The following is a 22,244-nucleotide window of genomic DNA, read 5'->3' as shown; positions in this document are numbered from 1 at the left end:
AGTTGTAAGTAAACTCTGCACTGAAAGTTGCACTTATCCTTCATACACAGTTTTAAAACCATTATTGCATGCTTTAAAAAAGCCAACTCAAACAATACAACAGTGACCCAGTAAGATTTTAGCAGCAGAACATTAGCTGATTTCCCCAGCTCTTCAAGACTAGATGCTTTTAGTATTGCAAGAACAACTTGTGTTGTGACATTTTTTCAAATATCAGCTTGTTACTTACAGCCAAACAAGTAAGTTCTGTAAAAACAGACAATAAGAATTTTGCCAGAGTAAAGCCCTTGTATTTGACCCTGGATATATCAAGATATGGAACTGGATTAGGAGTCTGCTTTGCAGTTGCTTTCTGTGTGTAGTGATAGCAGTTATGCTCTGGAACTTCTGTACTGTTCATCAAAACTTACCTGCTCTTTAGCTTTTAACCTTTCATTTTCTGCTGCAGTTACAGTATTATAGTGGCATACCTAAATTCTCACCAGATGTTTCCATATTTTGTTCTTAAGTGTTCTTGTTCTGTTGCTTACTCTGGTCATTAGCTGTGTCCCCAAATTTCCATTTGAAGCAGCTCATTTTTCCACTTGGTTAGCTAAAGAAACTTCTATATGTTATTTCTCTTGTAGTAACATATATATGCAATATATGTTATTTTTCTTGAAGTAACATATAGAATATAGTCCTTGCAATTATCTGATGGAATTCTCCAGAAGAATTTCAATGCCAAGTAATAAAAGCTGTTGCAACAGGAGCTGAAGAAAATTAAGCGGGGGAGTTGCTTGCTTAATCCACTATGAAGTGTGGGGGGAGAAGATCAACATACATACATGCGCAAACATATTCAGAGGAGTTAAAAAAAAACCCCAAACCAAGAATGTCTGAGTCCCTGGAATCAGCATGAGCCTGTCATCAAATTATTTTGGAAATCTTATCTTAAATCTTATTCACAGAAAAACTGTTTTTAATATGTGGAATCAAGTAAGATATTGCTCAGTTGTCTAAACCGTACCCTCCACTTGAATTTTGCTAACACTTTTGACTCAGTTTGGTTCTCAGCAGCTGAAGCCCTTACTTGTAATCTCTAAATACATCAGCAATGGGTGCTTCTGACTTCACCTCTCCTGACTGAAATCCAGAGAGTGAGATTATTGCTGGCCCTAAGAGACATTGCTGCGGTGTGCTGTCCCTGGCAGATCTGTCAGCTGCAGAGAAATGATCCTCAGACAACTGGTCAAACCAGATATTCACACTGACTGAGCATGTGACTGGACTTAAGGTCAGAGATTCAGAGACTGCAGGATTGGGATCTTTAAAGATCCCTGCACAGGACTGCCCTGTGTGCTGTGTGTCACTGGCACCTGCAAAGTTAAAGGGTTACATCATTCTTTGTGGAACCAGGCCTTGACCATCCTGTAAGCACAGGCTAATAGGGGTTCATCGAATTTACTGTCTTTTCATTCCTTTCTTCAGAAAATAATTACTTAACTTGCTGATAATATGATTAGAAAAATCAAAAAAACTTCCATTTTAGATAGAATGAAGAATGTTAAGATGAGCTTCAGCATCCTGCTATGCCAGATCTGATACCCTCTGTTATTTTGTCACCATACCCTGATTGAGATTAAAATAGATTTTAAAAGTTCCTGATTGTCTTTGTCACCACTGCTATGCACAGTTCTCTAAAATCAGTACTGAAAAATAATTCAGACTCTAAATGCTCTTTCATGTTCAATTTTATACTCCCCAATAATTGAATTCACTTTCTCGCAAAGGAACAAAAATAATGACAGTTACACCTAAACTGTCTCCTGGAAATACAGATGGTTCTTCTGCTCTTTTATTTTTTTTCTTTTCTTTTTTTTTTTTTTTTCTTTTTTTTTTTTTCAGGGTTGAAGCACACCTTTAATTCTTACAGCTGATAAATGCTGCTTCCTGATTTTATCATTTACTAAGTTACTCTTTTATATTTATAGCAAAAAGTGGGGTTTTGTTTGTTTTAATCTGCAGCTTTACATTAAGTGTGTTATAATTGCAAAGTATGTAAAACATGTTTGTGGTAGAATTTGACAAGACAATATTGAAACCTTTGTTTTGGTCAGTTTTCAATGGATTTTATGTATTTTAAAAATGTATTTCCAAAAGTGAATAACTGTGAAAGAGGAGCTAAAAGGAGGCCATCTATTTAGACACCAGATACAAGAAAAACCAGAGTTTTCCAAGGGTTGAGCGTCTAGTATAAAATTTACATGAACTCCACTGAGATTTACAAATGGCTTCTTTGCAGTAATTCTCTGAAAAACCAAGAATTGTAATCAAATGTTATTGGCAGAAATCTTCAATAAAAGTGGATGTCAAGTATTTGCCAAAATAAAATTTTAAAATATACACATGCCAATATTAGCACTAGACATGCTTCACACCCAGGGAGGCACAGCAAGTGCTTTTGTGCATCAATCATCACAGACACTTCTTTAAGCACAGACATAACTCCTTTAAGAAATCAGACCTCTGATCAGGAGAAAGCAAATGTTGTGGTAACAACAACACTGGACACAACTTGCTTACTGTGCTGCATGAAGTTCAAGTGTGTGCAGCTTTCTATAACCCTAAAAGTCTCCCAGCAATTATTCAAAACAATAGTAGGATATCCTCCACCTCTGAGCAAAGTAGGAGAAACTTGCTCATTGGGAATGGTATTTTTTTCTAACATCCCTATCATGATTTCTTCCAAGCACTCACTTGCACTTGAAAATTGGTAATTGACGTCTTACTATGCATCTGCTTGAAAACATCATCATCTATTGCTAAGTCACTCTCATTGTATCAAATCAGCCAGAGTTAACAGATAAATTCCTTCTAATTAACAAAAGCTTGGCTAATAAAACCAGAATTAATTGTTAAATGTATTACACTTTCCATAGTCTCCCTTTAGCCTCTTTGCATCTTCTCCTTTAAACCATTTCTTCCTTTTCTCAGATTTTGCAGCTTGCTCCTTCCTTTCTTGATTTTCCTGCATTCAGACAGAATAACAAATAAAAAAGTAAATAAGAGTTTCTGAAGGAATAGCTTGTTAAGAAACTCTCAGTTTGCAATGAATAGGTATTCTGAACATGCCCTGTTGTGCTTTTAAAACTCTCAGCTGCTGGGGTTTGAGGGTAAATAGCAGAACAGAGCTTCCTGGTCAATCCCTTTGGCCTTCTCCATGTAATGATGTTACCAGCAAACTATTTCATCAGTTTTTAACTGCAACTTTCAACTATGGACTGAAATGCATTCTTCTTTATTAGTCCCTTTGTCCACAAAACAGAACATTAGTTTAACTTCATTAGCATTCTAGAGATTTATCCCATAGCAACCTTGTTTGTATTCAGGGATTTCTACCAGAATTTTCAGGAACTGTTCAGCTGTGCTAAACAGCAATTCACAGTTTCTCTTCAGGCTCTCATTAAATTTGCCAGTAGTATTTCTGCACTACAGTTCAGGGCCAGAGTCCTGGCTGGATGTTTGTTGGTACCACTCACACAATTGCCAGAATGGCATAAATCCTGTTGGGATTTATGTAGATAGACAGGATTCTGGTTTCCACAGAGCTGCTGGTACCAGAATGTTATGATTAATGGAGGAAGAAAGAGGATTGGAAGGATTACTGCTAGGAAAAGAAGGCTATTACTTAGTGGAAGAGTACTTCTGGCTTTTGATAAGTAGCACAACAGCGGGAGAAGGTAGTTCTGAACAACTGAAGGTAGTTCTGAGTAACTGCAGTATAAGATAAAGAGGATAAAAGCCATTTTCTTAAATGCTTCTGCAATTCTTGTGCCAGAGCTGCATTTGTCACCAGAACGTTGCCATCCCACCTGGAAACTTGCCTGCTTTTGATTGCAACCAGTGAGTAGTTAATCCACACATTGCAGGTACATCAGTACTTAATAAGCTGCTGTGTCATATGACAAAACCTAATAACATCCAGGAAGATGCTGATGATTTGGTGCAGATAAGATTTTTTGATGAGACATGTGTCGTCTCCTTTGCAGAGTTTGAAGCAGAAAATACAATTTCCCACAATAGCAATAAACCTCTTTGATTGCTGCAAATTGTCTGCCACCATTTCCATAAGATGAGCTGAACAAGTCCCAGAAAATGTCCACAAGTTTATAGAACCAGCCTTTACAGAAAGTAAAAGTCTAGGATCCTTTGGTCCAAAGGAACTTTCAAATGAATAAAGAAAACTTGTGAGCATTAACAGAGTTAATATGTTTGAAATATAGGAGCATTAGAGGCTCAGGGTTATGGAAACTCTCACTGGGTGCCTTGAAAAGAAAAAAATAAATCTGTGTACCCTTGACAGAGAAGGAAAATTATCCATTTGCCCCAAATAGAGGGTGCTTCTGAAAGAATGGGGTACAGGTGGTGAAGCCTTATGGAGAGGCTAGAAGCCTTCCATCAGTATATGCCTCCTATGTGCCTGCCTGATAAATTCGTTCTGTGTCTTAGCATAACATCTTTGAGATGCTACGGCTGTTGGGAGACTTGCAGATTTGTGGGCCCTGGAAGAATGTCTCTATGTAATATGCCATAAGAAATAAAGGAGGGGAATTCAGGGATATGTTGTTCTGCTAATTGAATAGCACACAGTAGTGAGAACAAGTTAAAACACATTAGGAATACTTTTATCAATTGAGCAAGCCTGAACAAAATTTTTCTTCAGAAAAATTGTAAAAAACCCCAAAGAACATAACAATTCAATGTAAACACACCTAACAAAGTTTCTTCAGCACAAGAAAGCCCAAAAAAGTACAACGGTAGTAGGGCAGAGGAATGAATACTCACAATCCCTTCTCCACCTTCCTGGATTAGTGAAGGCAGCTGCAGGGATGAGATTCAGTGAAAGAGGGTGTCACTTTGGATTTGCACTTTGTGGAATGTTAGATACTTGCTTCATTTTTGAATTAAAAGATGCTCCAGGACAACTGTTTATCCCGACACTATCTAAAGCACATCCTGTTCCAGCACCACATGCACCCTGCTCAGGAGCAGCTGCTCCAGCTTGGTTGTCCTAGGGGAGCACACTGAGGAACTATCCTTGTTCAGAGCTATCTGTATAACCTCTGTCATCAACTGAATACTTCCTAGAGCAGATTTTGTGGAATTTTTTTTTCTCCTTTTCCTGAGATTAGACCATGTCAGGTCTAATCTGCTGGGAGCTCCCTTCTATGAACATCTGCAAATGCTAAGGGAAATCAAATGCTTCCCACAATTCTCCATAATCACACAGTGATTCTTTCCCCCACAATTTTACCACTCAATTCTCGGCAAAACTTCAATTCTGATTTTTAGTCTTTGAGCTGAAAAGCTATTTTCTCCCTGTCTCCTTCCTCCTGCCATCTGCTTCTTTTATTTTTTGAGAACTGGTGAAACAGTCATCAGCCCTGGGTGGCAAACCAGCTCCCTTGCTTCCTTTCATTGTGTCAGTTTTGGATATCATTTGGGTGTTTGGAAAGGCTTTGTTGATTTGAGTTTTGTTCCTCCAGGTAGATAGAGAGAAAGGTGCAGAGTCTTATTAAAGTAATTCCATTTGTGTAACTCAATTTTTGTTACCTGAAAGATAAGAGATTAGAAAGAACCCTCAGGGAAGGGAGAAAGATTTTGTTTGAAGAAAGTAACAAACCCCAAATCTCTGTAGATATGCCTAGGAGGCATGAAGGATCACTATTTATCAAAACCATTTCCCTTCTTATTTGATGTGGGAATGGAAAGATAGCACTAACAATTTTGGCAGTGCTAAGAGACCTGCTTTACACAGAAGACTCATCTCAAAATAAAAGTTACACCTTAGCATTAAAGCTTAAAATAAATGGCACTGGGAAGAGATGATGCCTGTGGCTAATTCTAGTGTAAAACCCAAAATCACAGAACAAAAAGAAGCTTTAAAAATTAAAACCTTCAGCCTTTCAGCATGTTGCTCTTTCAAGTGCAAATAGTATCTCTACTGCAGTAATAGTGAGAAAGCAAGGCAGTAGGAAGAGGAGATTAATTCTAGGTCTGCAGTGGAGGAGAGAGATGGAGACAACATGGCTAACAGCTGTGGTACCTTTGATGTGAGGTACTGCTGAAAAATGGAACTCAAAATAAGATTAAAAGGAGTTTACATTTTGGGATACAAGAAGAAGTTTCTTTCTAGTTGCTCTGACCTGGCTGTGAGCAAGAAGCACCCAGAAATGCAGTTTGAATCTCCTGCAGCTGTACTAGGACACTACATAACCTTTACTGAGACTGTTTCTCAAAAGAACTGCTGGAATTACCCTTCACAGTAAATTTCCAGTATAGCTCTTCACAGATGCTCAGCCATTATGTTCTTGACTCGCCTAATTCTTTCCTTCATGCCTAAACTTTTAGGAACTTTAAGGATCAAGCATATTGCCAAAACATCTGTGGTTTATAAGGTTAATTTTCCAGACTGTCTCTGCCAGTGTCACATCATTTCAGAGCCTGGGTAGCTGCATTGCTTGGAAAATTTCAGCTCAGTGCTTTACTGGAGAAGCAGGTAGTGGGAACAGTAGAGGATTGTTTTTCATCCTTCATCTTCTATCAGAAACGTCATTGTTTTCATCTGACTCTATGACCTGCCCTGAAGCACTCCTCCAGTCTCTCTTGGCTGCAGAGCTGTCTGTATGCTTGCAGTTCTTGTAATACATTGTAATACAGATGGTTTTATCTACAGATTACCCAGGCTGGGGCTCTCCTGGAGTCAGCACAGGAATGAGGGATTCTTGCTGTTGAAATATGTGTGAGTGTGAAGCCACTATCACCTGGCATTAAGAAAACCCTAGAGGAAGTACATTAGTCCAGGTGTGAAGTGTGCAGTAAAGGAAGTGAAATGGAGGTTTACTAGAGAGTTTACTAATTGGAAGGTGCTCTGCACGACTTCTATGGTGAAGTTGCTGTTCTTTTACTCCTTATTGCAAGGAGTAAAGCCCTATAAGTTAAGAAATATAATCCATTGGTAGATTCAGAAGGGTTTTTTGGAACACAAACCACACTCTTTGGAGCTAAGTAGTACAATGAAATACCAACACATAAACACATCTTCCAATTAGTCTTTGCCTATTGGAAAATTTACCTTTTGTTTATCAGCAGTCTATAAAGCATGTCAGGTTATTCATTCTTTCACATGCCCCAAATATCCTATTATACTGAGGTCTGATTATTAATTTTCAGTGGGAAAAATGACTTGAACTGTTCTCCACTGCAAAGAAACTCTCCTCCACCCCCTCAAAAAAACCCCCAACCAACCAACAAACCCAAATCCCACAAACAAAAAAAGCCCCAAATTTTATATTTGCCCACATACTCATTTTCTGCTGCATTTTGCAAGCACTTAAATGTACTCTCATTTACTTCTGCAACCAGGGTTGGTAGCCCAGCTTAGAGTAGAAGAAAATAGAAATTATTGCCTGATTAAAAGAAAAAAGAGTTCTCAATCTATTTCTACACAGTCACAAGGGCAAACCACCTGTAAGGTCTTGAGGAAGATCTCTCTGAAGGTTTTCATTGTGCTGAATACATCTTCCAAAGACAATTTTTTGCGGTCTTCACAAAGATAATCAGCAAGTTCTTCCTTCTTCTTTTCAATGGTGGCAAATTCCTTCTGCAAGTCCTTTGAAGCGCTGAGGCTGCCCTGAGACATTTTGTAACACAGTTAATGCAGATTAAAAAGTAGCATATTTTGAGCTGCCCAGAGGACTTCAGCCACTTAATAGAGAGCAGTCAGTTTAAAAAAAAAAACCTAACAACTAAGATTGGTTCACAATGTGTGATATTTATTTCTGAATTGAATCATCTGCATTTTCTCCTCAATTCATCATACAACCACCTGGAAACGTGGCACAACCTGGGATGACTGATGAGCATGCAGCAGCAGAATTTCTACCTTATAGCTTTAATTAAGTGACCTGTTCTGAGAATACAAAAAGCTAGGATGTTAGGAAATGTGTGGGGGAGGGGGTGAGGGGAAAGCATATTGCAAATCTATCTACTTTTTCCCCACAAAGCACAGTGAGACAAAACATGTTTCTGTACTGCACTGTACACATTTATAGTTGCAGCCTACATTTCATTTTTAGGGCCCTCCTTTCTTTTGCCCACAGAAAAGTCTGTCTGGTCCTCAGCTGTTTCCATATCCCAGTGCCACATCACAGAAATAGAGGAAAATCTGGAATGCTCCTTCCATCAGGGCACAGTTGGGAGTGTAGTAATGACCCCTTTCCCATAGGGCTGTACCTCCAGTTGTAACCTGAGTCACAGTGCCTTTAAGAAGAGAGTGTTTAGGAAGAAGGATGGGAAATGTGTCACACTCACATTACCTACTTGCACAGATTTTCCATGCTGTATTTTTAAATCATCTGTTGACAAAAATAAACGTTTCTCTATTTCCAACAGTTTCTTCAGATTGGCACCTGCCTCAGCCTGCATGACGTCAATGCGGATTCTGAAAGGTCCACAAAAGGGACAGTACATTGAAGGGGTAAGTATTTTGTTTGCATTAACTTAAAAAGTTATTATAAACACTATCATCTCTGCAAATGAGCAGGGAGTTAATTGTCCAGCCCAGACCCTGCTTTTGCAGGTAGTTCTTTTCTGTATAAATTCTTTTTCACGTGTGCAAAACCCTCATCTAAGAAAGGGCAAGATGCTCTTGCCCTCACTATCTCTCTGGATGGACTGTGGAAGAACCTCACTGTCCTAGTAATTCAAAAAACTCCAAAAAATTTCCAGCCTATTTTTATTCATAGACAACACAGGCTCATCTCCCCTGTGTCAATACTGTCCTTATTTGGCTGGTTCTTTTCCCTTCTTGCCTTTTCTCCCCAGTCTGTTTATAGCCCAAAATTGTATCTCCTCTCTGTGTTACTTTAGCTTGTGTGGAGATACAAACACAACCACTGCCAAACCTACATCTTCTGTAGTTCTCAACTACTCTCTGGGCCAGACAAATTTTGCTGAATCAGCAAAACCTGACTTGGTGTTTCATGGTGCATCCAGAGATGAGCAGCATTAGGGGAGTCCCTTGCAGGATTTGCACCATGCACAGGTCTCCACAGGGTGAAATCAATTTCCTAAGTTTGAGAGTTTGACTAAAGTAGAGGGAAATTACTTTATACAAAGAGTGCATTTATATCATAGGCCAGCAAGATCTAGTTTCAGTCAAGAAAGGTATTTCTATTTTGTCACAATCCAAAAAGAAATTCATGGTTGAAAACAACATTCAGTTTAGCTTCTGCAAAGATAACTCACAAAAGCCATAGCGTTTTTCTGTTTAATTACAGAATTAAAATACTTTCAAAAATTATTTGTGTGATAAATGTCAATCTATCTAAATATTTAAAAGTTACTCCTTCTTTGAGTTACAAGGAAATCTAAATCACTATAAGGTTCCTGTGAATCCTCTGAATTCATAACAGGATTAAAAATGTTAATCCTGGTGCTACAAATGTGGATTCTGATTTGTGTAATTGAACATATCTCCATACAATTCCTTTGACCTAAAGAGAAAGAGCTGGCAATAGATTCATGAGGCTTTCAGGGACATGGGAGAAAGTCAAAAGTCTCCATAAACAGATTTTTTCTTTCTACCCACATACATTAGAAACATGTGCTGATAGTCAACTCTGAGGTCCCCCAATTGCCAGTAAATCACCCCCATTGTTCCCTCCTTATATAATCTCTGTACCTCCAGATGGGCTTTCACCTAAAAATCACAGAATGTGCTGAATTGGAAGGGACCCACCAGGATCAAGTCCAACTCCTGGCCCTGCGCAGGACCATCCCCAAGAGCCACACTGTGCGCCACGAAAATATCATCCAAACACTTCTTGAACTGACTGAGAAACTTCAGGGCAGATATGTTTCTATTGCAATGTATGGAAGAAGAATCTGGTCCTTGAAAATGAGAGAAATTCACTATCTGCACAGTTTCCCTCTAAAGTAGTACTGGATCCACGGAAAGAAAAATCACACTGAGCCCCATGTAAAAGTCTTAACCAGGTATATAAATCTCAGCACTGTTTGGTGTTGAAGGGAACCACTCTCTCCCACAGCAGAGAAATTCTGTGACCTTTTTACACCACCATAAAATGACTCAGCTCCTTGTTGGCTTTAAAGAGGTTGGCAATTCATACATGACAAAAACAAAGAATGTCCTACCCCGCTGCCTTGGAAACAAAGTCAAGATCTCTGGGAAGCTGCAGGAGATCTGTGTGGTTTTTTTCAACCTCCTAAAATTGAAGAGAAAAAATGATTATCTTATACAGGCTGTCAAAGAGTATGAAAGCTTTTCAGCTGGACAACATCAGGACTGAAAAAAATAACACTTCAGTTTTGTTCAGTATAGGGATAAATTTCATCTTGTTCATTATTTTTCTCATGTTGGCATCCACAGGGAGTTAAAAAGAAAGGAAAAAATTCATTTTAAGTGCTCAGGCTGTCATCCCATGGGCTGCCACAGTGCGCAAACTGACCTGAGATTTTGTCTTCATACCACAAAAAATAAATTTCATTTGACAGATGCATTTGGGATATGTGTCAACACAAGAGAGCAGTTGAAGAAGAGAAAGAAAACAGCAAGCAGATACGTCAAGTGAACTTGAGGAAGGAAAGCTAAATATTACTGTACATGGATGTGATCTCATCTGCACAGAAAGGTGTGGAAAAGTTTTCATGATATTTCCAGCACAGAGGTTCATCCTCTGGGTACCTATAGTGGGGTATTACTGAGGTAAAAGCCCCATACCTTCTGGGGAATTAATATTTGAGAGTAATGCACGAAGAACTAATTTCTCAGTTTTGTTGTACCTCCAAAATATGGTGAAGCAGAGTAATGTTGTTTTGGTTTGCTTTTGTTTCTGTTAGTTTGATCAAGGCACTAATTTTAAAACCTCCAGCATCTCCAGTGTGACGCCCCTAGAAGATACAGGAAAAAAAGTTCCTTCCTTCAGTTTTCAAGTCTTGCATTATTTTCTGTTATCTTTAGAATACAACAAGCAAAGAAATCATTTTACTTACATAGTTCAGAAAGTTTCCAACTTTAAGAATCAATTGGCAGAAAACTGGCAGTCGATGACTGGTAAGAATTGCTAAAGAATAAGAAGAAAGACATTTCAATAAGTTAAATTAAATTATCTGAAATAGGATTTTCTTTCAGTTTGACAGCGATGGTAACAAAATTTTCATCCAGGATTATGTCAAGCCGTTGTTATGGATTTGGAAAAATACCAGAACAGAAATAAATCAGCTGAATGAAAGTGGAATGAGTAACTTTCTATTGTGATCTCTTCTTTACAAGTAGATGGAAAACTAGTTTTTCCATTAAGTTTGGAGTATAGATGTGTCAACCCTGCAGCTGCCTTATGAAGGAGAACCACATACAAAAAAGTATATAAACATGTGAAAGTCTGTAGCCCTTGTTCCCAGCACAAGTTTCCAGTCAAGAAAAGCAAAGGATTTTGTGCCTTGTTATCTTTGTTAGTGACAGTGATAATCAAAAATACACATTTTAGCAGGGAAATCTGGGATAAGAGTAAAGTTTTTGGCAGAATTAGAACAGAAACACTGACCCGCACAATGGGATGGAGGGGGAATAGGGGTGTCTGGGTGGGACTGCAGAGAGCTGTTGATTGCACCCCAATAAAGAGTAATCATAGCACTGGCATCAGACATCCAGGTATAGTCCTGTTTTGTGTGTAAACATAAAAGTTTGCAGTTTAGGTGTTTAACAGGAGATCAATGACTCTGTAAAACCATTGAACTGAAGCTGGAATGCAAGAGCACCTTCAATAAAGGGACAACATAAAACTGAAACCAGGGCTAATTTTGGGTGGAGGAGTCTCCTGAAATGTTGGTGAACATCATCTGGGATACCCTTTTCTGGCAGCCAAGTCAGACTCTTGTATGTCACAAGTCCTGCTCCACCACAGAGCTAAGCTGGACTGCATCAGTGCACACTAAAGGAAAACTGGAATTGACGCATTGTTATCGACAAAAATCTCCACTGCACACAAAAACGTAACCTGTATTCATGCAGGATCTGGCACTGACATCTCCATCTCAGGAGAGACCTTACTGCTGTATGTAAGTCCCTAAAACGTTGTAGTCAGGAGGAGTTTGGCCTCTTCTCCCAGTGATCAGTGACAGGATGAGAGGACACAACCTCAAGCTACACCAGGGGAGGTTCAGGTTGGTCATCAGGAAGAATTTATTCACAGAAAGAGTTGTTAAGCATTGGAACGAACTGCCCAGGGCGGCAGAGTCACCATTCCTGGAGGTGTTCAAGAAACCATTCGGCACTTTGTGTTAAGGTCTAGTTGAAAAGGTGTTGATGGGTCAAAGGTTAGACCCAGTGATCTTAGAGACCTTTTCCGATCTAAATGATTCTGTGAACCCTAGAGGTGTTCAAGGCCAGGCTGGGTAGGGCTCTGAGCAACCTGGTCTAGTGCAAGGTGCTCCTGCCTAGAGCAGGGAGGTTGGAATGGGATCATCTTTAAGGCCTTTTCCAGCCCAAACCATTCTGGGACTCTCTGATAAAAGAAATTTCCTTCTTTCTCTGCAGAACTACGACTTCAGAGCAGAACAGCACAAACTGCAAATCTTCAGAATGTAAGAGCAAGAATTTGCAGAATCATTTTGATGTTCACTACACATTCAGCAATTGAAAGGTTATTTTGGATTAGATTATAGCATAGGCTACCACTGATGCTAATCAAGTAGAAGAAAGTGGCTGAGCCCAGGCACTGCTGCACTTACTTTCACAGGCTGTCCTGATGGCTTGTGTTTTTGGCCACAGACACTCCAGCAGAATTTTTGTTTCCTCACAAATCAGCATGCATTCAATCCGCAACTGGTAGCTAAAAAGAGATCAGTGGAAAAAAACCACGACAAACACCACAAGAAACAAACCCCACAGGCCTGATTAATTGACTTGTGTTCAGCAAGAGCATCATCCATTTTAGGCAAACAGCAGTACCAACATTCTTATGGTCTCTTTAATGCTCTGACATGAGAACTGGATTATAAATAAATCAAACAGATATTTCCAAAGACGTCCTAGAAACAATTATTATCTCCTCTTTCAGAAAGCAATGCTGGACTGACATCTGGCAGTGACTACCTTGTACAATGATGCCATAATTTTTTACAATTCCTGGGCAACACTAGCTGGGATTTTAGTTCTTTTTAACTTCACAAACAGAAATTTGAAATATTTTGGCAGTGATGTCCTTTAATGACATTTATGTTTCATCACAGATTAATATTGCGTAAGGAAAACTTTTTCTAAAGTACTTTTAAATCTAGCTAGAAGTTTGAGAAAATGAAAAGCCACATTTTCACCACCACATTTTCAACGAAGTGCCTCTGGTTGTGGCATGGCAACTGACCAGATTTATGGAGGGCTATTGCTGTTAATTATATCACCATGTTTTTGTGAACAGCAGAAAGAGTTGTCTGTGTGCACCTCATCTGACTTGGTAAAAACTGGGGAGGTGGTGACAGCACAGGCGCTGCTGTGATTCACTCATGGATTTGTGGGCTCTCCAGTGGGTGAACTGGAATCTGCAGCCCAGGGGTGGAGTGAATCAGCAGCCTGGTGACAGGATTCAGTCTGCAGCTTCTTGCCACATAGGAATAGCTGTTCAACACTCAAGGGTTTTTTCATACCAAGGTTATTTTCACTGTAGTTTGCCAAAGGTGTCTGAAAGCCTCCCTGGCCTTTGGGAAGGAAAAAAATTCTCATATGAGCTCTACAAATAGCAGTCAGATGATTTATCCTGAAGACTGGATGTCAGGAACATCGCTCTAGCACTAGAAACAGAGGCCTTAATTTTTATGGACAAATCTTGTAAGAACCACACTCATAGAGAGAGACAAGGAAGATTTTGCTTACCTGGGAACTTCCAAAAGATGGAGATAAAACTGATCTGCATTTGCCAGCTGTGATTTTTCTTCTCTGCAAGATTTCAGGCTATTTATCTAACAGGGGATAAAAGAGCAAAATAACCACACAATTTGATTTAACAGGGAAAATAACCACACAAACATTTCTGGTGCCATTTTCTTCTTACAGGCACAAAACTGGCTTTTCTGAACCTGCTGTGTGCACAGGCAGTGGGAGTAAAGCAGATGAACAATAAAACAAACCGGTTTGCAAGGGCAAACACGTAGGTTTTGTTCAAACTGGAAGGTCTTTTGCCTTTGTACAGCATCTCCTAGGATGAATTCCTGATCTGTAGGCAGGGATTCAGCAATCTATAATGCAGACACCCAGAAAGGCCTTCAAAAAAATGAGTCCTTTCCCTTTCTCCTTTTTGAATCTTGCTCTGAAAGGCTCTCTGTTCACCTAAGTCCACAAATCCTAATGTGCTTCATCCACCTAATTAAAATAACAGGATAGAGAGCAGCACTTCGTCTACACCTGTGTTGAGTCTCCCAACACGGTCTTGTTGAACCCTTGTGAGAAGAGGTCAGACTGTTGCTGGGACAGACTTCCCACCACTCTGCCTTGAAATATCATTGACCTAGATGCAACAGAAGGGTGTGGGATCCAGTCACAGCTTCTTGCTTTAGCAGTGCAAGTGTTTCAAGCTGAGCACACAAAGCCCTGAAGTTCACCAGAATGACACATTAATAGATACCTCCTGGTCTTCAGGCAGCAGTTTAAAAAGCTGTTTCAGCATCTCAGCATCCAGTTTGGATCTATCCCCTTTCTGGATCATGGCAACAATCTCTTCATTGGAACTGAAAGAAGGGGAAAAATGCTGTGGTGCACTGGGGGAGTAACATGGCAAAAAAAACCTCAGTCTCTCTGCTGGCACTCCAGGAGCAACTGAAATAATTCATACTATACTTGCCTCCCATTACAGTTTGGATCTTAGTCCTCAAAAGTACAGTGGAGATATGAAAATGCAAAGGTTTTTCTTTTAAGCCTAAAGCAATATTCCTTACAATTTAGGTGTGCTTTTTTGGCCTTTGTTCATATTTACACAACAGACCCCAAAGCTCTGCTTTTACTGTGGGTGCCCAGTGTCACTGAGAAGGTATTTACATTTGAATTCCTTTACCATTTGCAGCAAAGACAAGAATAAAACCAATGGCAACCAGGAGGTTTTTAATTCGAACCCTTGTCTGAAACTTTGGCAGGCAACATGTGTTTGAAATGATTCCAGATTGCTGTGGTTTGGGCTCTGGAGAGCTGGGGTCCCTCAGCCACCAGCACTAACAGAGACAGCACCCGGCTCCAGAGCAGCCTCATCCCTCATGAGTGCAGTGGGGCTCAGCTCTTTGATCCCAGTCACCAGCTGCTCTCAGGAGAGCTCAACCACTGCCCAGAGAGAGGAAATAGCATCTGCATTAGCCTATGCACCATTCTCCCCCATTGGGAAGCAGTTTGTCATGGAAAAAGGATAATAATAATTTAAAACACTTCTCTGACCGATTCTGATTTATTCTTAATGAAAAATGACTTCTTGGCTGAGTTTCTTCTTGAAACCTTTTTAACATGGGCCATGACACAAAGGGCAGAGAGCAGAACATTATCCTGCCATAGTTTCAGGGAATCTAAGAGTAAAGATATTTTCCCAAAAACTAGTACAGATTCCTTTCCTCCCCCACCTCTCCATGAAGGCTATGACTTGGTAAATTTCCATTTGTTTAATTATTCAAACTGTTTCCTATTTATAGGAAAACTGCACATAAAAACTATGTATGATTTTGGACCTGAACCCCTGGAGATGCCTCTTTAAAAGCAATGAAGTGACTTGAAACTTCCATTCAACAATCTCCACTAATAGTTCCTGCCAGAATTTGATATTTATGACAGTAATACCAAAGAAAAACATGTTTCTACATGATTGTACTGTTATTTATGAATATTGTCTCTTTAGGAATTAGTAGTCCATTCTAGATTTAATACCAGTTTGAAAAATTATATTAATTGTCTGGAAAGAGACTTTCACCTCTCATCATAAAAAAAAAAAAAAGAAAAAGTTGACTTCTTGTTAAAGAAAGATAGCACTTGCAAAATATTTCTACTAAATCAATTTAATATCTGAATAAACACACAGACACATCAAATCAGTAAATCAAATGTTATTCTCTGAATCTTACCATTTAAATTGCTTCAGAAATATACTCAGAAGGAGGCTTTTCTTTGGAGTTATAAATGTGATCTGGAAAAAGGTAAAAACATCAATCAGCTGTAAATACGTTTACCTTGGGTTTAACAGATTTTCTAGAGCTTTTGTTTGTTTATTGGGTGAGATTTATTCTTTTTTTGGTAATAATATTATCACTAACCTTCATTGCTCAAAAATTACCAATCAAGTAATTGATAACAATACAGGCTATTAGATCTATTTCAGAAGGAGAAAGAAGCAAAGGCATAGAGGAGGAAATTGATTTGTTTATTCCAGTTTATAAGAATGAATCTTGAAATTCCCACTTCCTCCCTGTCTCAGATGGAGACCTATCCGTATCTATCCTTCAGCAGGGTTACTTCAACTTATTTCATTCTAAACCTCCCCTCTTATTTGTTTAAGGCAGCCTCAGGCAGTGGATCTCAAAATATTACAAACTTTCTCATTATAAATGATTGACAATAAAGAATGAATAAACTTTTCACTTCCAAGAACTTTGCCATTTTCTACAAAAAAGTGGGCAGTCCAAGTACCTCTTTTGTTTTCTTTATTTTTGGCCCCATTTTCTCTCTAGGTGTTGTCGATGGGACAGAGAAGAGAAGCTCCAAGCTTGTGTAGTCAGGTTCCACAGGCTCCTTGCTGCTGCTTGGCATCACAGCCCATATGGAGTGGCTTTCTGGAAGAGAATAAAAGCTCAAGATGGACCACAGAGGTTGAAGAGCACTTTCAAGGCAGTGCGATTTGTAAAAGAGAAGACACTTTTGAGGATGAATGAAATATGATGCTCATTAGCCCTGGACTAATGTGAATTATTTAAGAGTGACAGCTCCCACAGAGAGCATCCCGAAGGTTTGAAGCCTAATTAAACCTGGAAGACTACTGCCGCATTCAATTCACTGAGCTGAAGGCAGCAGATGAACTTAATGTGCTGCTCCAAATTGTTTTTGCTACTGCTGACCAGCTACACATTGGAGGATTGGGGTACTGAAACAGGGGATGCTGCATCCAATTAGGTAAACATCTCTTTTTGCAAGAGATAATGACTCCCAAACCCAACATTATCACCAGCATCACAGGGACCTATCCAAATAACAAATAGAACTTTAAAACATGATCTTGTACAACATAGGAACCTTTAAGACAGGATATCACCTCCTTTTGCTCTAGGAGAGATTGCAAGTGACACTGAATGCATTGGGGATGAATCTCAGTTTGTGTCCCTGCACAAGAAAGCAGCGCGTGGCTCAGATTTTTACATCTGTGTTTATATATTTTATCACAGCAGCAAGTTCTTGCCCCTGATGTCCCCTTGTCTTGAAGATAAGCAAGGAAGAACAGCTGAGATCTGTGTTGTGTGAACTGAATGTTAAAAACTGTGGCCAAACTGGAGATATGTTTCCAGCCTCTTTGCTGGAACAAGACTTTCAAACCCCTTTGGCGCATGGTAACCACAGGCTCTTAGGGTTATTTTTGTGTGTGTGTGAAACACCATTCAAATAACGTGGCTGTGATCAGTATGAAATGAAGTTGGGGGCTACCCTGAGGGTACACATTCCCCAGCCCTACTGACAAGAGTTTTCAGCCTCAGATCTTGGCTCATGAATCTTCTGGCTGTGCAGCAACATAAAAAACAAAGCAAAAGCTTCAGCTGAGACTTCACTCACTGGTGATGTGTCAGCAGTTCATTAAGAAGAACCACAGAACATGACCATTCAAAGGATCTTTCCACTCCACACACTCAGAGTGTTCTGCAAACCTTAATCAGTGCAGACTCACAACACCCCTTTAACAAGTAACAAATAGAGATTGAGAGGTTAACAGAAGGTAACTTCAGAGCTTCAGCTCAAGCTTCTCCCAAACTATTTCCTTGACTAACTGACTGAGAACTGCCTTTCCATATTTAGTTTGTGATTATGATTGAGAACAAGCAATGGGACCACATGTGTGACCTGACTTATGAGTGAAGGTTTAGTCCCCCAAGACGAGTGCTTTCCTTTGGCTGCAAAGTGCATGAACCCCTCAGCCCAGTGTTACAGACAAGCACGTACGTCTCACCACATCAGAGGGGAGCTTCTGCCAGTGAAGCACCTTCATCCTCAGCATCGGTGTCTTCTTAGTGTGGGGCTGCTCCCCACATCCACAGGTGGCATGACTGCACTCAGGATTGCTGCATGGCTGAGGAGATGGGAGCAATGGGGCATTTATGCCAGGCATGGAAACAGGGGCAAGAGGCCCCTCACACCCAGGAGGTAGTGGTGGAGGTGCAGGAGGCTGTGGAAGCGGAGCTGGCATGACAGACTGTTCTTGGGAGCAAGGGTAAACATCTTTCTGAGAAGGTGATGTGTTCCCTTGACAATGCTCTGACTTCCCAGAAAGACCAGTTGTTGGAGAATGGCTCAGGTCTGCACTGGGGTTCTGCTCTTCCAAGTCCATATTAACTTGAATGCATTTGTTCACCTTTGGAAGAGATCTTCTAGACACTGTTTTTTGGTGAGTTGAGCAGTGCATGCTTGATAGCAGACTCTCCATGGCTTGCCCCGGTCCCATTTTCCTGCCCTACAAGACAACAAGGAGGTGCATGGATTAGCAAAGTCCCTCATGACTGCTCTCTACTCTTAATTCCTACAGAGACACAGAAATAACAGTGACCTTCATATTAAGGTAAGCAACAGGAATATTTCTAACTACTTTACAAGTGACAGTTCGTAGCAGTTTCGTCTTGGTGAGTCAGGAGCAAGGCAGTCCTGTCCATAAGGCTCATTTTTGACTTCTCTTGATCTTTCTATATTCTTGTTATAATTAAAAAAAAAAGCAGAGCAAATACTATCAGCACAATAAGCCCCTACCTGGTTGTTTTTTCCCCCGTGTTGATCAGCCATTAAGTGGGATAAATGAAGGGGTAAAAGAATGCCTCCCCTACAGTTGCTCTATAGAGGGGACATCTCAAACAGCAGAGACACAGTCACTTAACCCTGAGAAGCCATGTTGCCACAATTTACCTTGAGTGCAGAAGGGTGCAGGGGATTTAAGGAGAAACTCTCAAAATAGCCTTATAAAGTAAACAAGCTACAGCTGAGGAGGATTCAGGGTGAGCTGCTTATGTATTTGTGACTACAATGGAAATAACTGGTAAGCATTTAAATGAATAAGATTATCTTTCCTATTTTATACTTAAACCAAATTTTAATCTAGGAAAAATCTTTATATTTGTCTTGAGAATATACAGTTTCTCTCAGAGCTTCTTGCAAAAACTGCAGAAGTCCATATCTTTTATGTATGGCCAGGTTTAAATATGGAGACAGCCCTACCAAAGTTAGTTGAGCATTTACTGTCTCAATTCTTGGCTTTGTTTGCTTGACTGAGCAAACGTGGGTTTTTTTTGCAAATAATTGCATTTCTTGTGGATAAGCAGTGTCTTGGGACACTTAATCTCAGTTGCTGGAGCTGCTGTGTGATTTCTCTCTTTATAACCTCTACAGCAATGACCATCAAAAATGGTAGAAGTAGCATGTGCTAAAAGGGGAGCAGTGAGCAAACTATCAATGCTCCAGAAATGACACAGTAGGTGCAGCATTTTAGGGACTATATGTAGGCAGAACCAAAGCCCCCTGTCATCCCACTCTTGAGCAAAACACACAATGATAGCATCAGCAGTTTTAACTAGGTGGGCACTTTCCTTACCACTTCAGCATGAAAGATTTTTTTGGTACATACACAACATTTATGTTCTCAAAGAGCTAGGTTAATACTTATGAATGACCATTTTCCTCCTGACACAGCAATTTTGGGCAGTTACTAACACAGAAAAAACTCATTAAGGGCGTTGCATTAAAACCTGCAATCGATGCATCTCTAGTCCATAGTAAACTCATAAAGCATCTCCTATAATTTAGAACAGTTTGTCTTTGAAACATAGTAGTTCATAACGATGATAGCCTCCAGCTCTTACAGCCCCAGTAAAACTGTGAACAAATGCATCTAAGGCAAAAGAAACCAATAAATTTTGATTTTTTTTCCAGTCTTAATTTAGTAAGAATGGCTTACATTAAAAACATTAAATGTTAAATCAGCCAGTAAATAACATACTTTGATTTGATTTACATACTAAATGGTACCAGTTAACATAGCTAAATCAAAGGCCTATAATAGAAAATTAATATTAACCACATTTTTTATTTATGTGAATTAATTTGTTGTTGGTTTCTTTTTTTTTTTTTTTCCACGAATAAGCAGTTTCCCCAAAGGTAAAGCAGGTTTACATTTAATTTAAGTAAACAACTTAATGTACCCCCTTTAGGACTTCACAGTCTTTGTGGTAAACTTGTGCATATGCCTGTAATTACCCTAACAGGACAAGTGAAGGATTCAGCCCTATGAAAAAGCTGAATGAGAAATGAGAAAGCCTAATGAGAAATAAGCCGTTTTCTCCTAGAAGTATTAGGAGCAAAATGAGCTGATTAAAAAAAAAAATCTTATTAGGAATGCTCATGTTAAAATTCTGCTGCTTGTTTATTTTAATTAAGCTATAGGGAGAATCAGTAAGACTATTAATTAGGAAGCTCTTTTTCTTTTAATCAGAGCGCTCATCTAAATGCTACAGGGTTTGTGTAAGGAAAAGTCTTATTTTTAAAAATCCTACTAACAAGTAGTACTATGCAAGAAACAGCTAATATGCTTTGAATGATAAATAGGCTTATAATAATATATCTCCAAAGATTATACTTTAGAGACTACGTAGAGAAATCCATGCTTTTAAAAAGATTAAAGCTTTGGTATAACTTCAAGGCAGCTGTAACTTACATTGCTGATAACGTTCAAATGAGCTTGTGGGTATATTTTAAAAAGAAATCTCTGTGTGAAATTTCTCCTTAGAAAGTGCAGCCTCCCCTCCCTGGTGAATACAAACAGAAATGTACACACACATCAATGCAGCCGGACAAGCACTTGCACTGGCACCACCTAGGCAGGACAGGGAACAGAGATTGACTTAATACGTCAGCCCAATTCTGATAATCCTGTTGAGTCAGTTAACCTGCAATTAACTGTGAAGCTGTTTTCGATGCTCTACTGCTCCACCTTTTGTTTTATGGGGGAAGCTGATGATGCTTGAGGACCACCACAATACAGGCTTTCATTTCCACTTTTTTATCAGACGACTGACATGCTAAAAATTGGCACATTTCTCATTAGTCTTGACAGAGGAGCTGTAGGGTTTAGAATTTTAAGTCAGATTAAAAAAATATCTTACCTCTGTGATTTGGATCACGTAAACACTCCCAATTTTTCACTGCTTGTGTTGCTAATGGGGCTACCTTCTTTTGTAAAACTTGATTTTCTTTGTAGTAGGAATTTCATTTATTGGTCATTATTATACTATAAACAGGGATTTCAATGAATGTTTCAGAGGACCTGATATTTCCCCTTGTGTGCTATAAATACCTAAAAGGTTTCCCTTGAGGGGGAAGTTGTTTAAAAGCTGTGCCCCTCACACATTCAAGCTAACCACCAAAAGTGTAAGCACAGAGTCAATATCAGCAGCGTAGGATAGTTTTGAGGATATAAAGATGTTCTTCTTACCTAATGGCTGGAGTTGAGCAGCAGGATGTATAACCCAACTGGGGAGAGGGTTAGTCACTTGTTTATGCAGACAGCTGCTCCCTAACCAGAACAAAGCTGTTGTTCATTAGCTCCCAATGGGTTCCACTTGCTCTGCTTTGGATTCAGGCACTGACTTTCATTAAGATGCTCCTGGTGTAATATTCCTCATTGTTGATTTTGCATCTCTCCTTATTTATTCTTGATGATTATGATTCTTAAAAGGATAAAAATAAGAAGTAGGAGAAAATAGAAATCTTAATCCTTTCTTGCACAAGCAATCTTCTCGCTATAAGATTCACTCTTTTCCTTTCAGATACATTCCTAGGGAATTTGAAGGTTTCTCTGCAACCTGGGGTAAGAGAGGCCTTAGGGGAACAGTGATTCCTTGCTAGTTCCCCTCTTCCTTTTGTTTTGACTCTAATATGGCTGCAAACAGTAAAGAGAAAAGGAGAATTTTTTTCTTTC

General features: G+C 39.4%; 1 protein-coding gene across 11 annotated transcripts; it reads right to left on the bottom strand.

Moving 5' to 3' along the window:
- Positions 1 to 1,715: 1,715 nt before the first annotated feature.
- LOC136292759 (inverted formin-2-like) lies at positions 1,716 to 21,812 on the bottom strand. Of its 11 annotated transcripts, XM_066188937.1 has the most exons (15): positions 19,028 to 19,160; positions 18,639 to 18,737; positions 18,230 to 18,356; positions 16,715 to 16,857; positions 16,153 to 16,214; positions 14,682 to 14,784; positions 13,934 to 14,019; positions 12,796 to 12,896; positions 11,059 to 11,129; positions 10,849 to 10,956; positions 10,201 to 10,271; positions 8,356 to 8,485; positions 7,511 to 7,675; positions 4,828 to 4,863; positions 1,716 to 3,010 (listed from the first exon to the last, which is right to left on the bottom strand). In XM_066188937.1, exons 1-15 carry the CDS (start codon positions 19,058 to 19,060, stop codon positions 2,891 to 2,893), a joined length of 1,455 nt encoding a protein of 484 aa, XP_066045034.1. In that variant the 5' UTR covers positions 19,061 to 19,160; the 3' UTR covers positions 1,716 to 2,890. The 11 variants fall into 11 exon arrangements, 10 of the variants coding, with proteins under 10 accessions (XP_066045034.1, XP_066045030.1, XP_066045027.1 ...); XM_066188933.1 differs by lacking the exon at positions 19,028 to 19,160 and adding an exon at positions 21,759 to 21,812 and having other exon boundaries at positions 18,230 to 18,737; XM_066188930.1 differs by having other exon boundaries at positions 18,230 to 18,737.
- Between the last annotated feature and the right edge of the window lie 432 nt (positions 21,813 to 22,244).

Source organism: Chamaea fasciata, unplaced genomic scaffold (assembly GCF_029207755.1).
Source record: "Chamaea fasciata isolate MVZ Bird 193981 ecotype frontalis unplaced genomic scaffold, bChaFas1.0.hap1 SCAF_7, whole genome shotgun sequence".
NCBI classification, from domain to species: Eukaryota; Metazoa; Chordata; class Aves; order Passeriformes; family Sylviidae; genus Chamaea; species Chamaea fasciata.
Note: the sequence above shows the minus strand (reverse complement) of the source record. Positions and strands in the feature narration are given on the sequence as shown.

Excerpts from the sequence above, each read along its gene's own strand:
- LOC136292759 (XM_066188930.1), bottom strand. The coding sequence starts at position 19,060 with ATGGCTGATCAACACGGGGGAAAAAACAACCAG. Across the intron at positions 10,957-11,058 it reads TTGGAAACTTTCTGAACTAT|GGGCGTCACACTGGAGATGC; the intron begins GTAAGTAAAATG and ends TGTATCTTCTAG. Across the intron at positions 4,864-7,510 it reads TCTTCCTCAAGACCTTACAG|CTGCCTTCACTAATCCAGGA; the intron begins GTGGTTTGCCCT and ends TCATCCCTGCAG.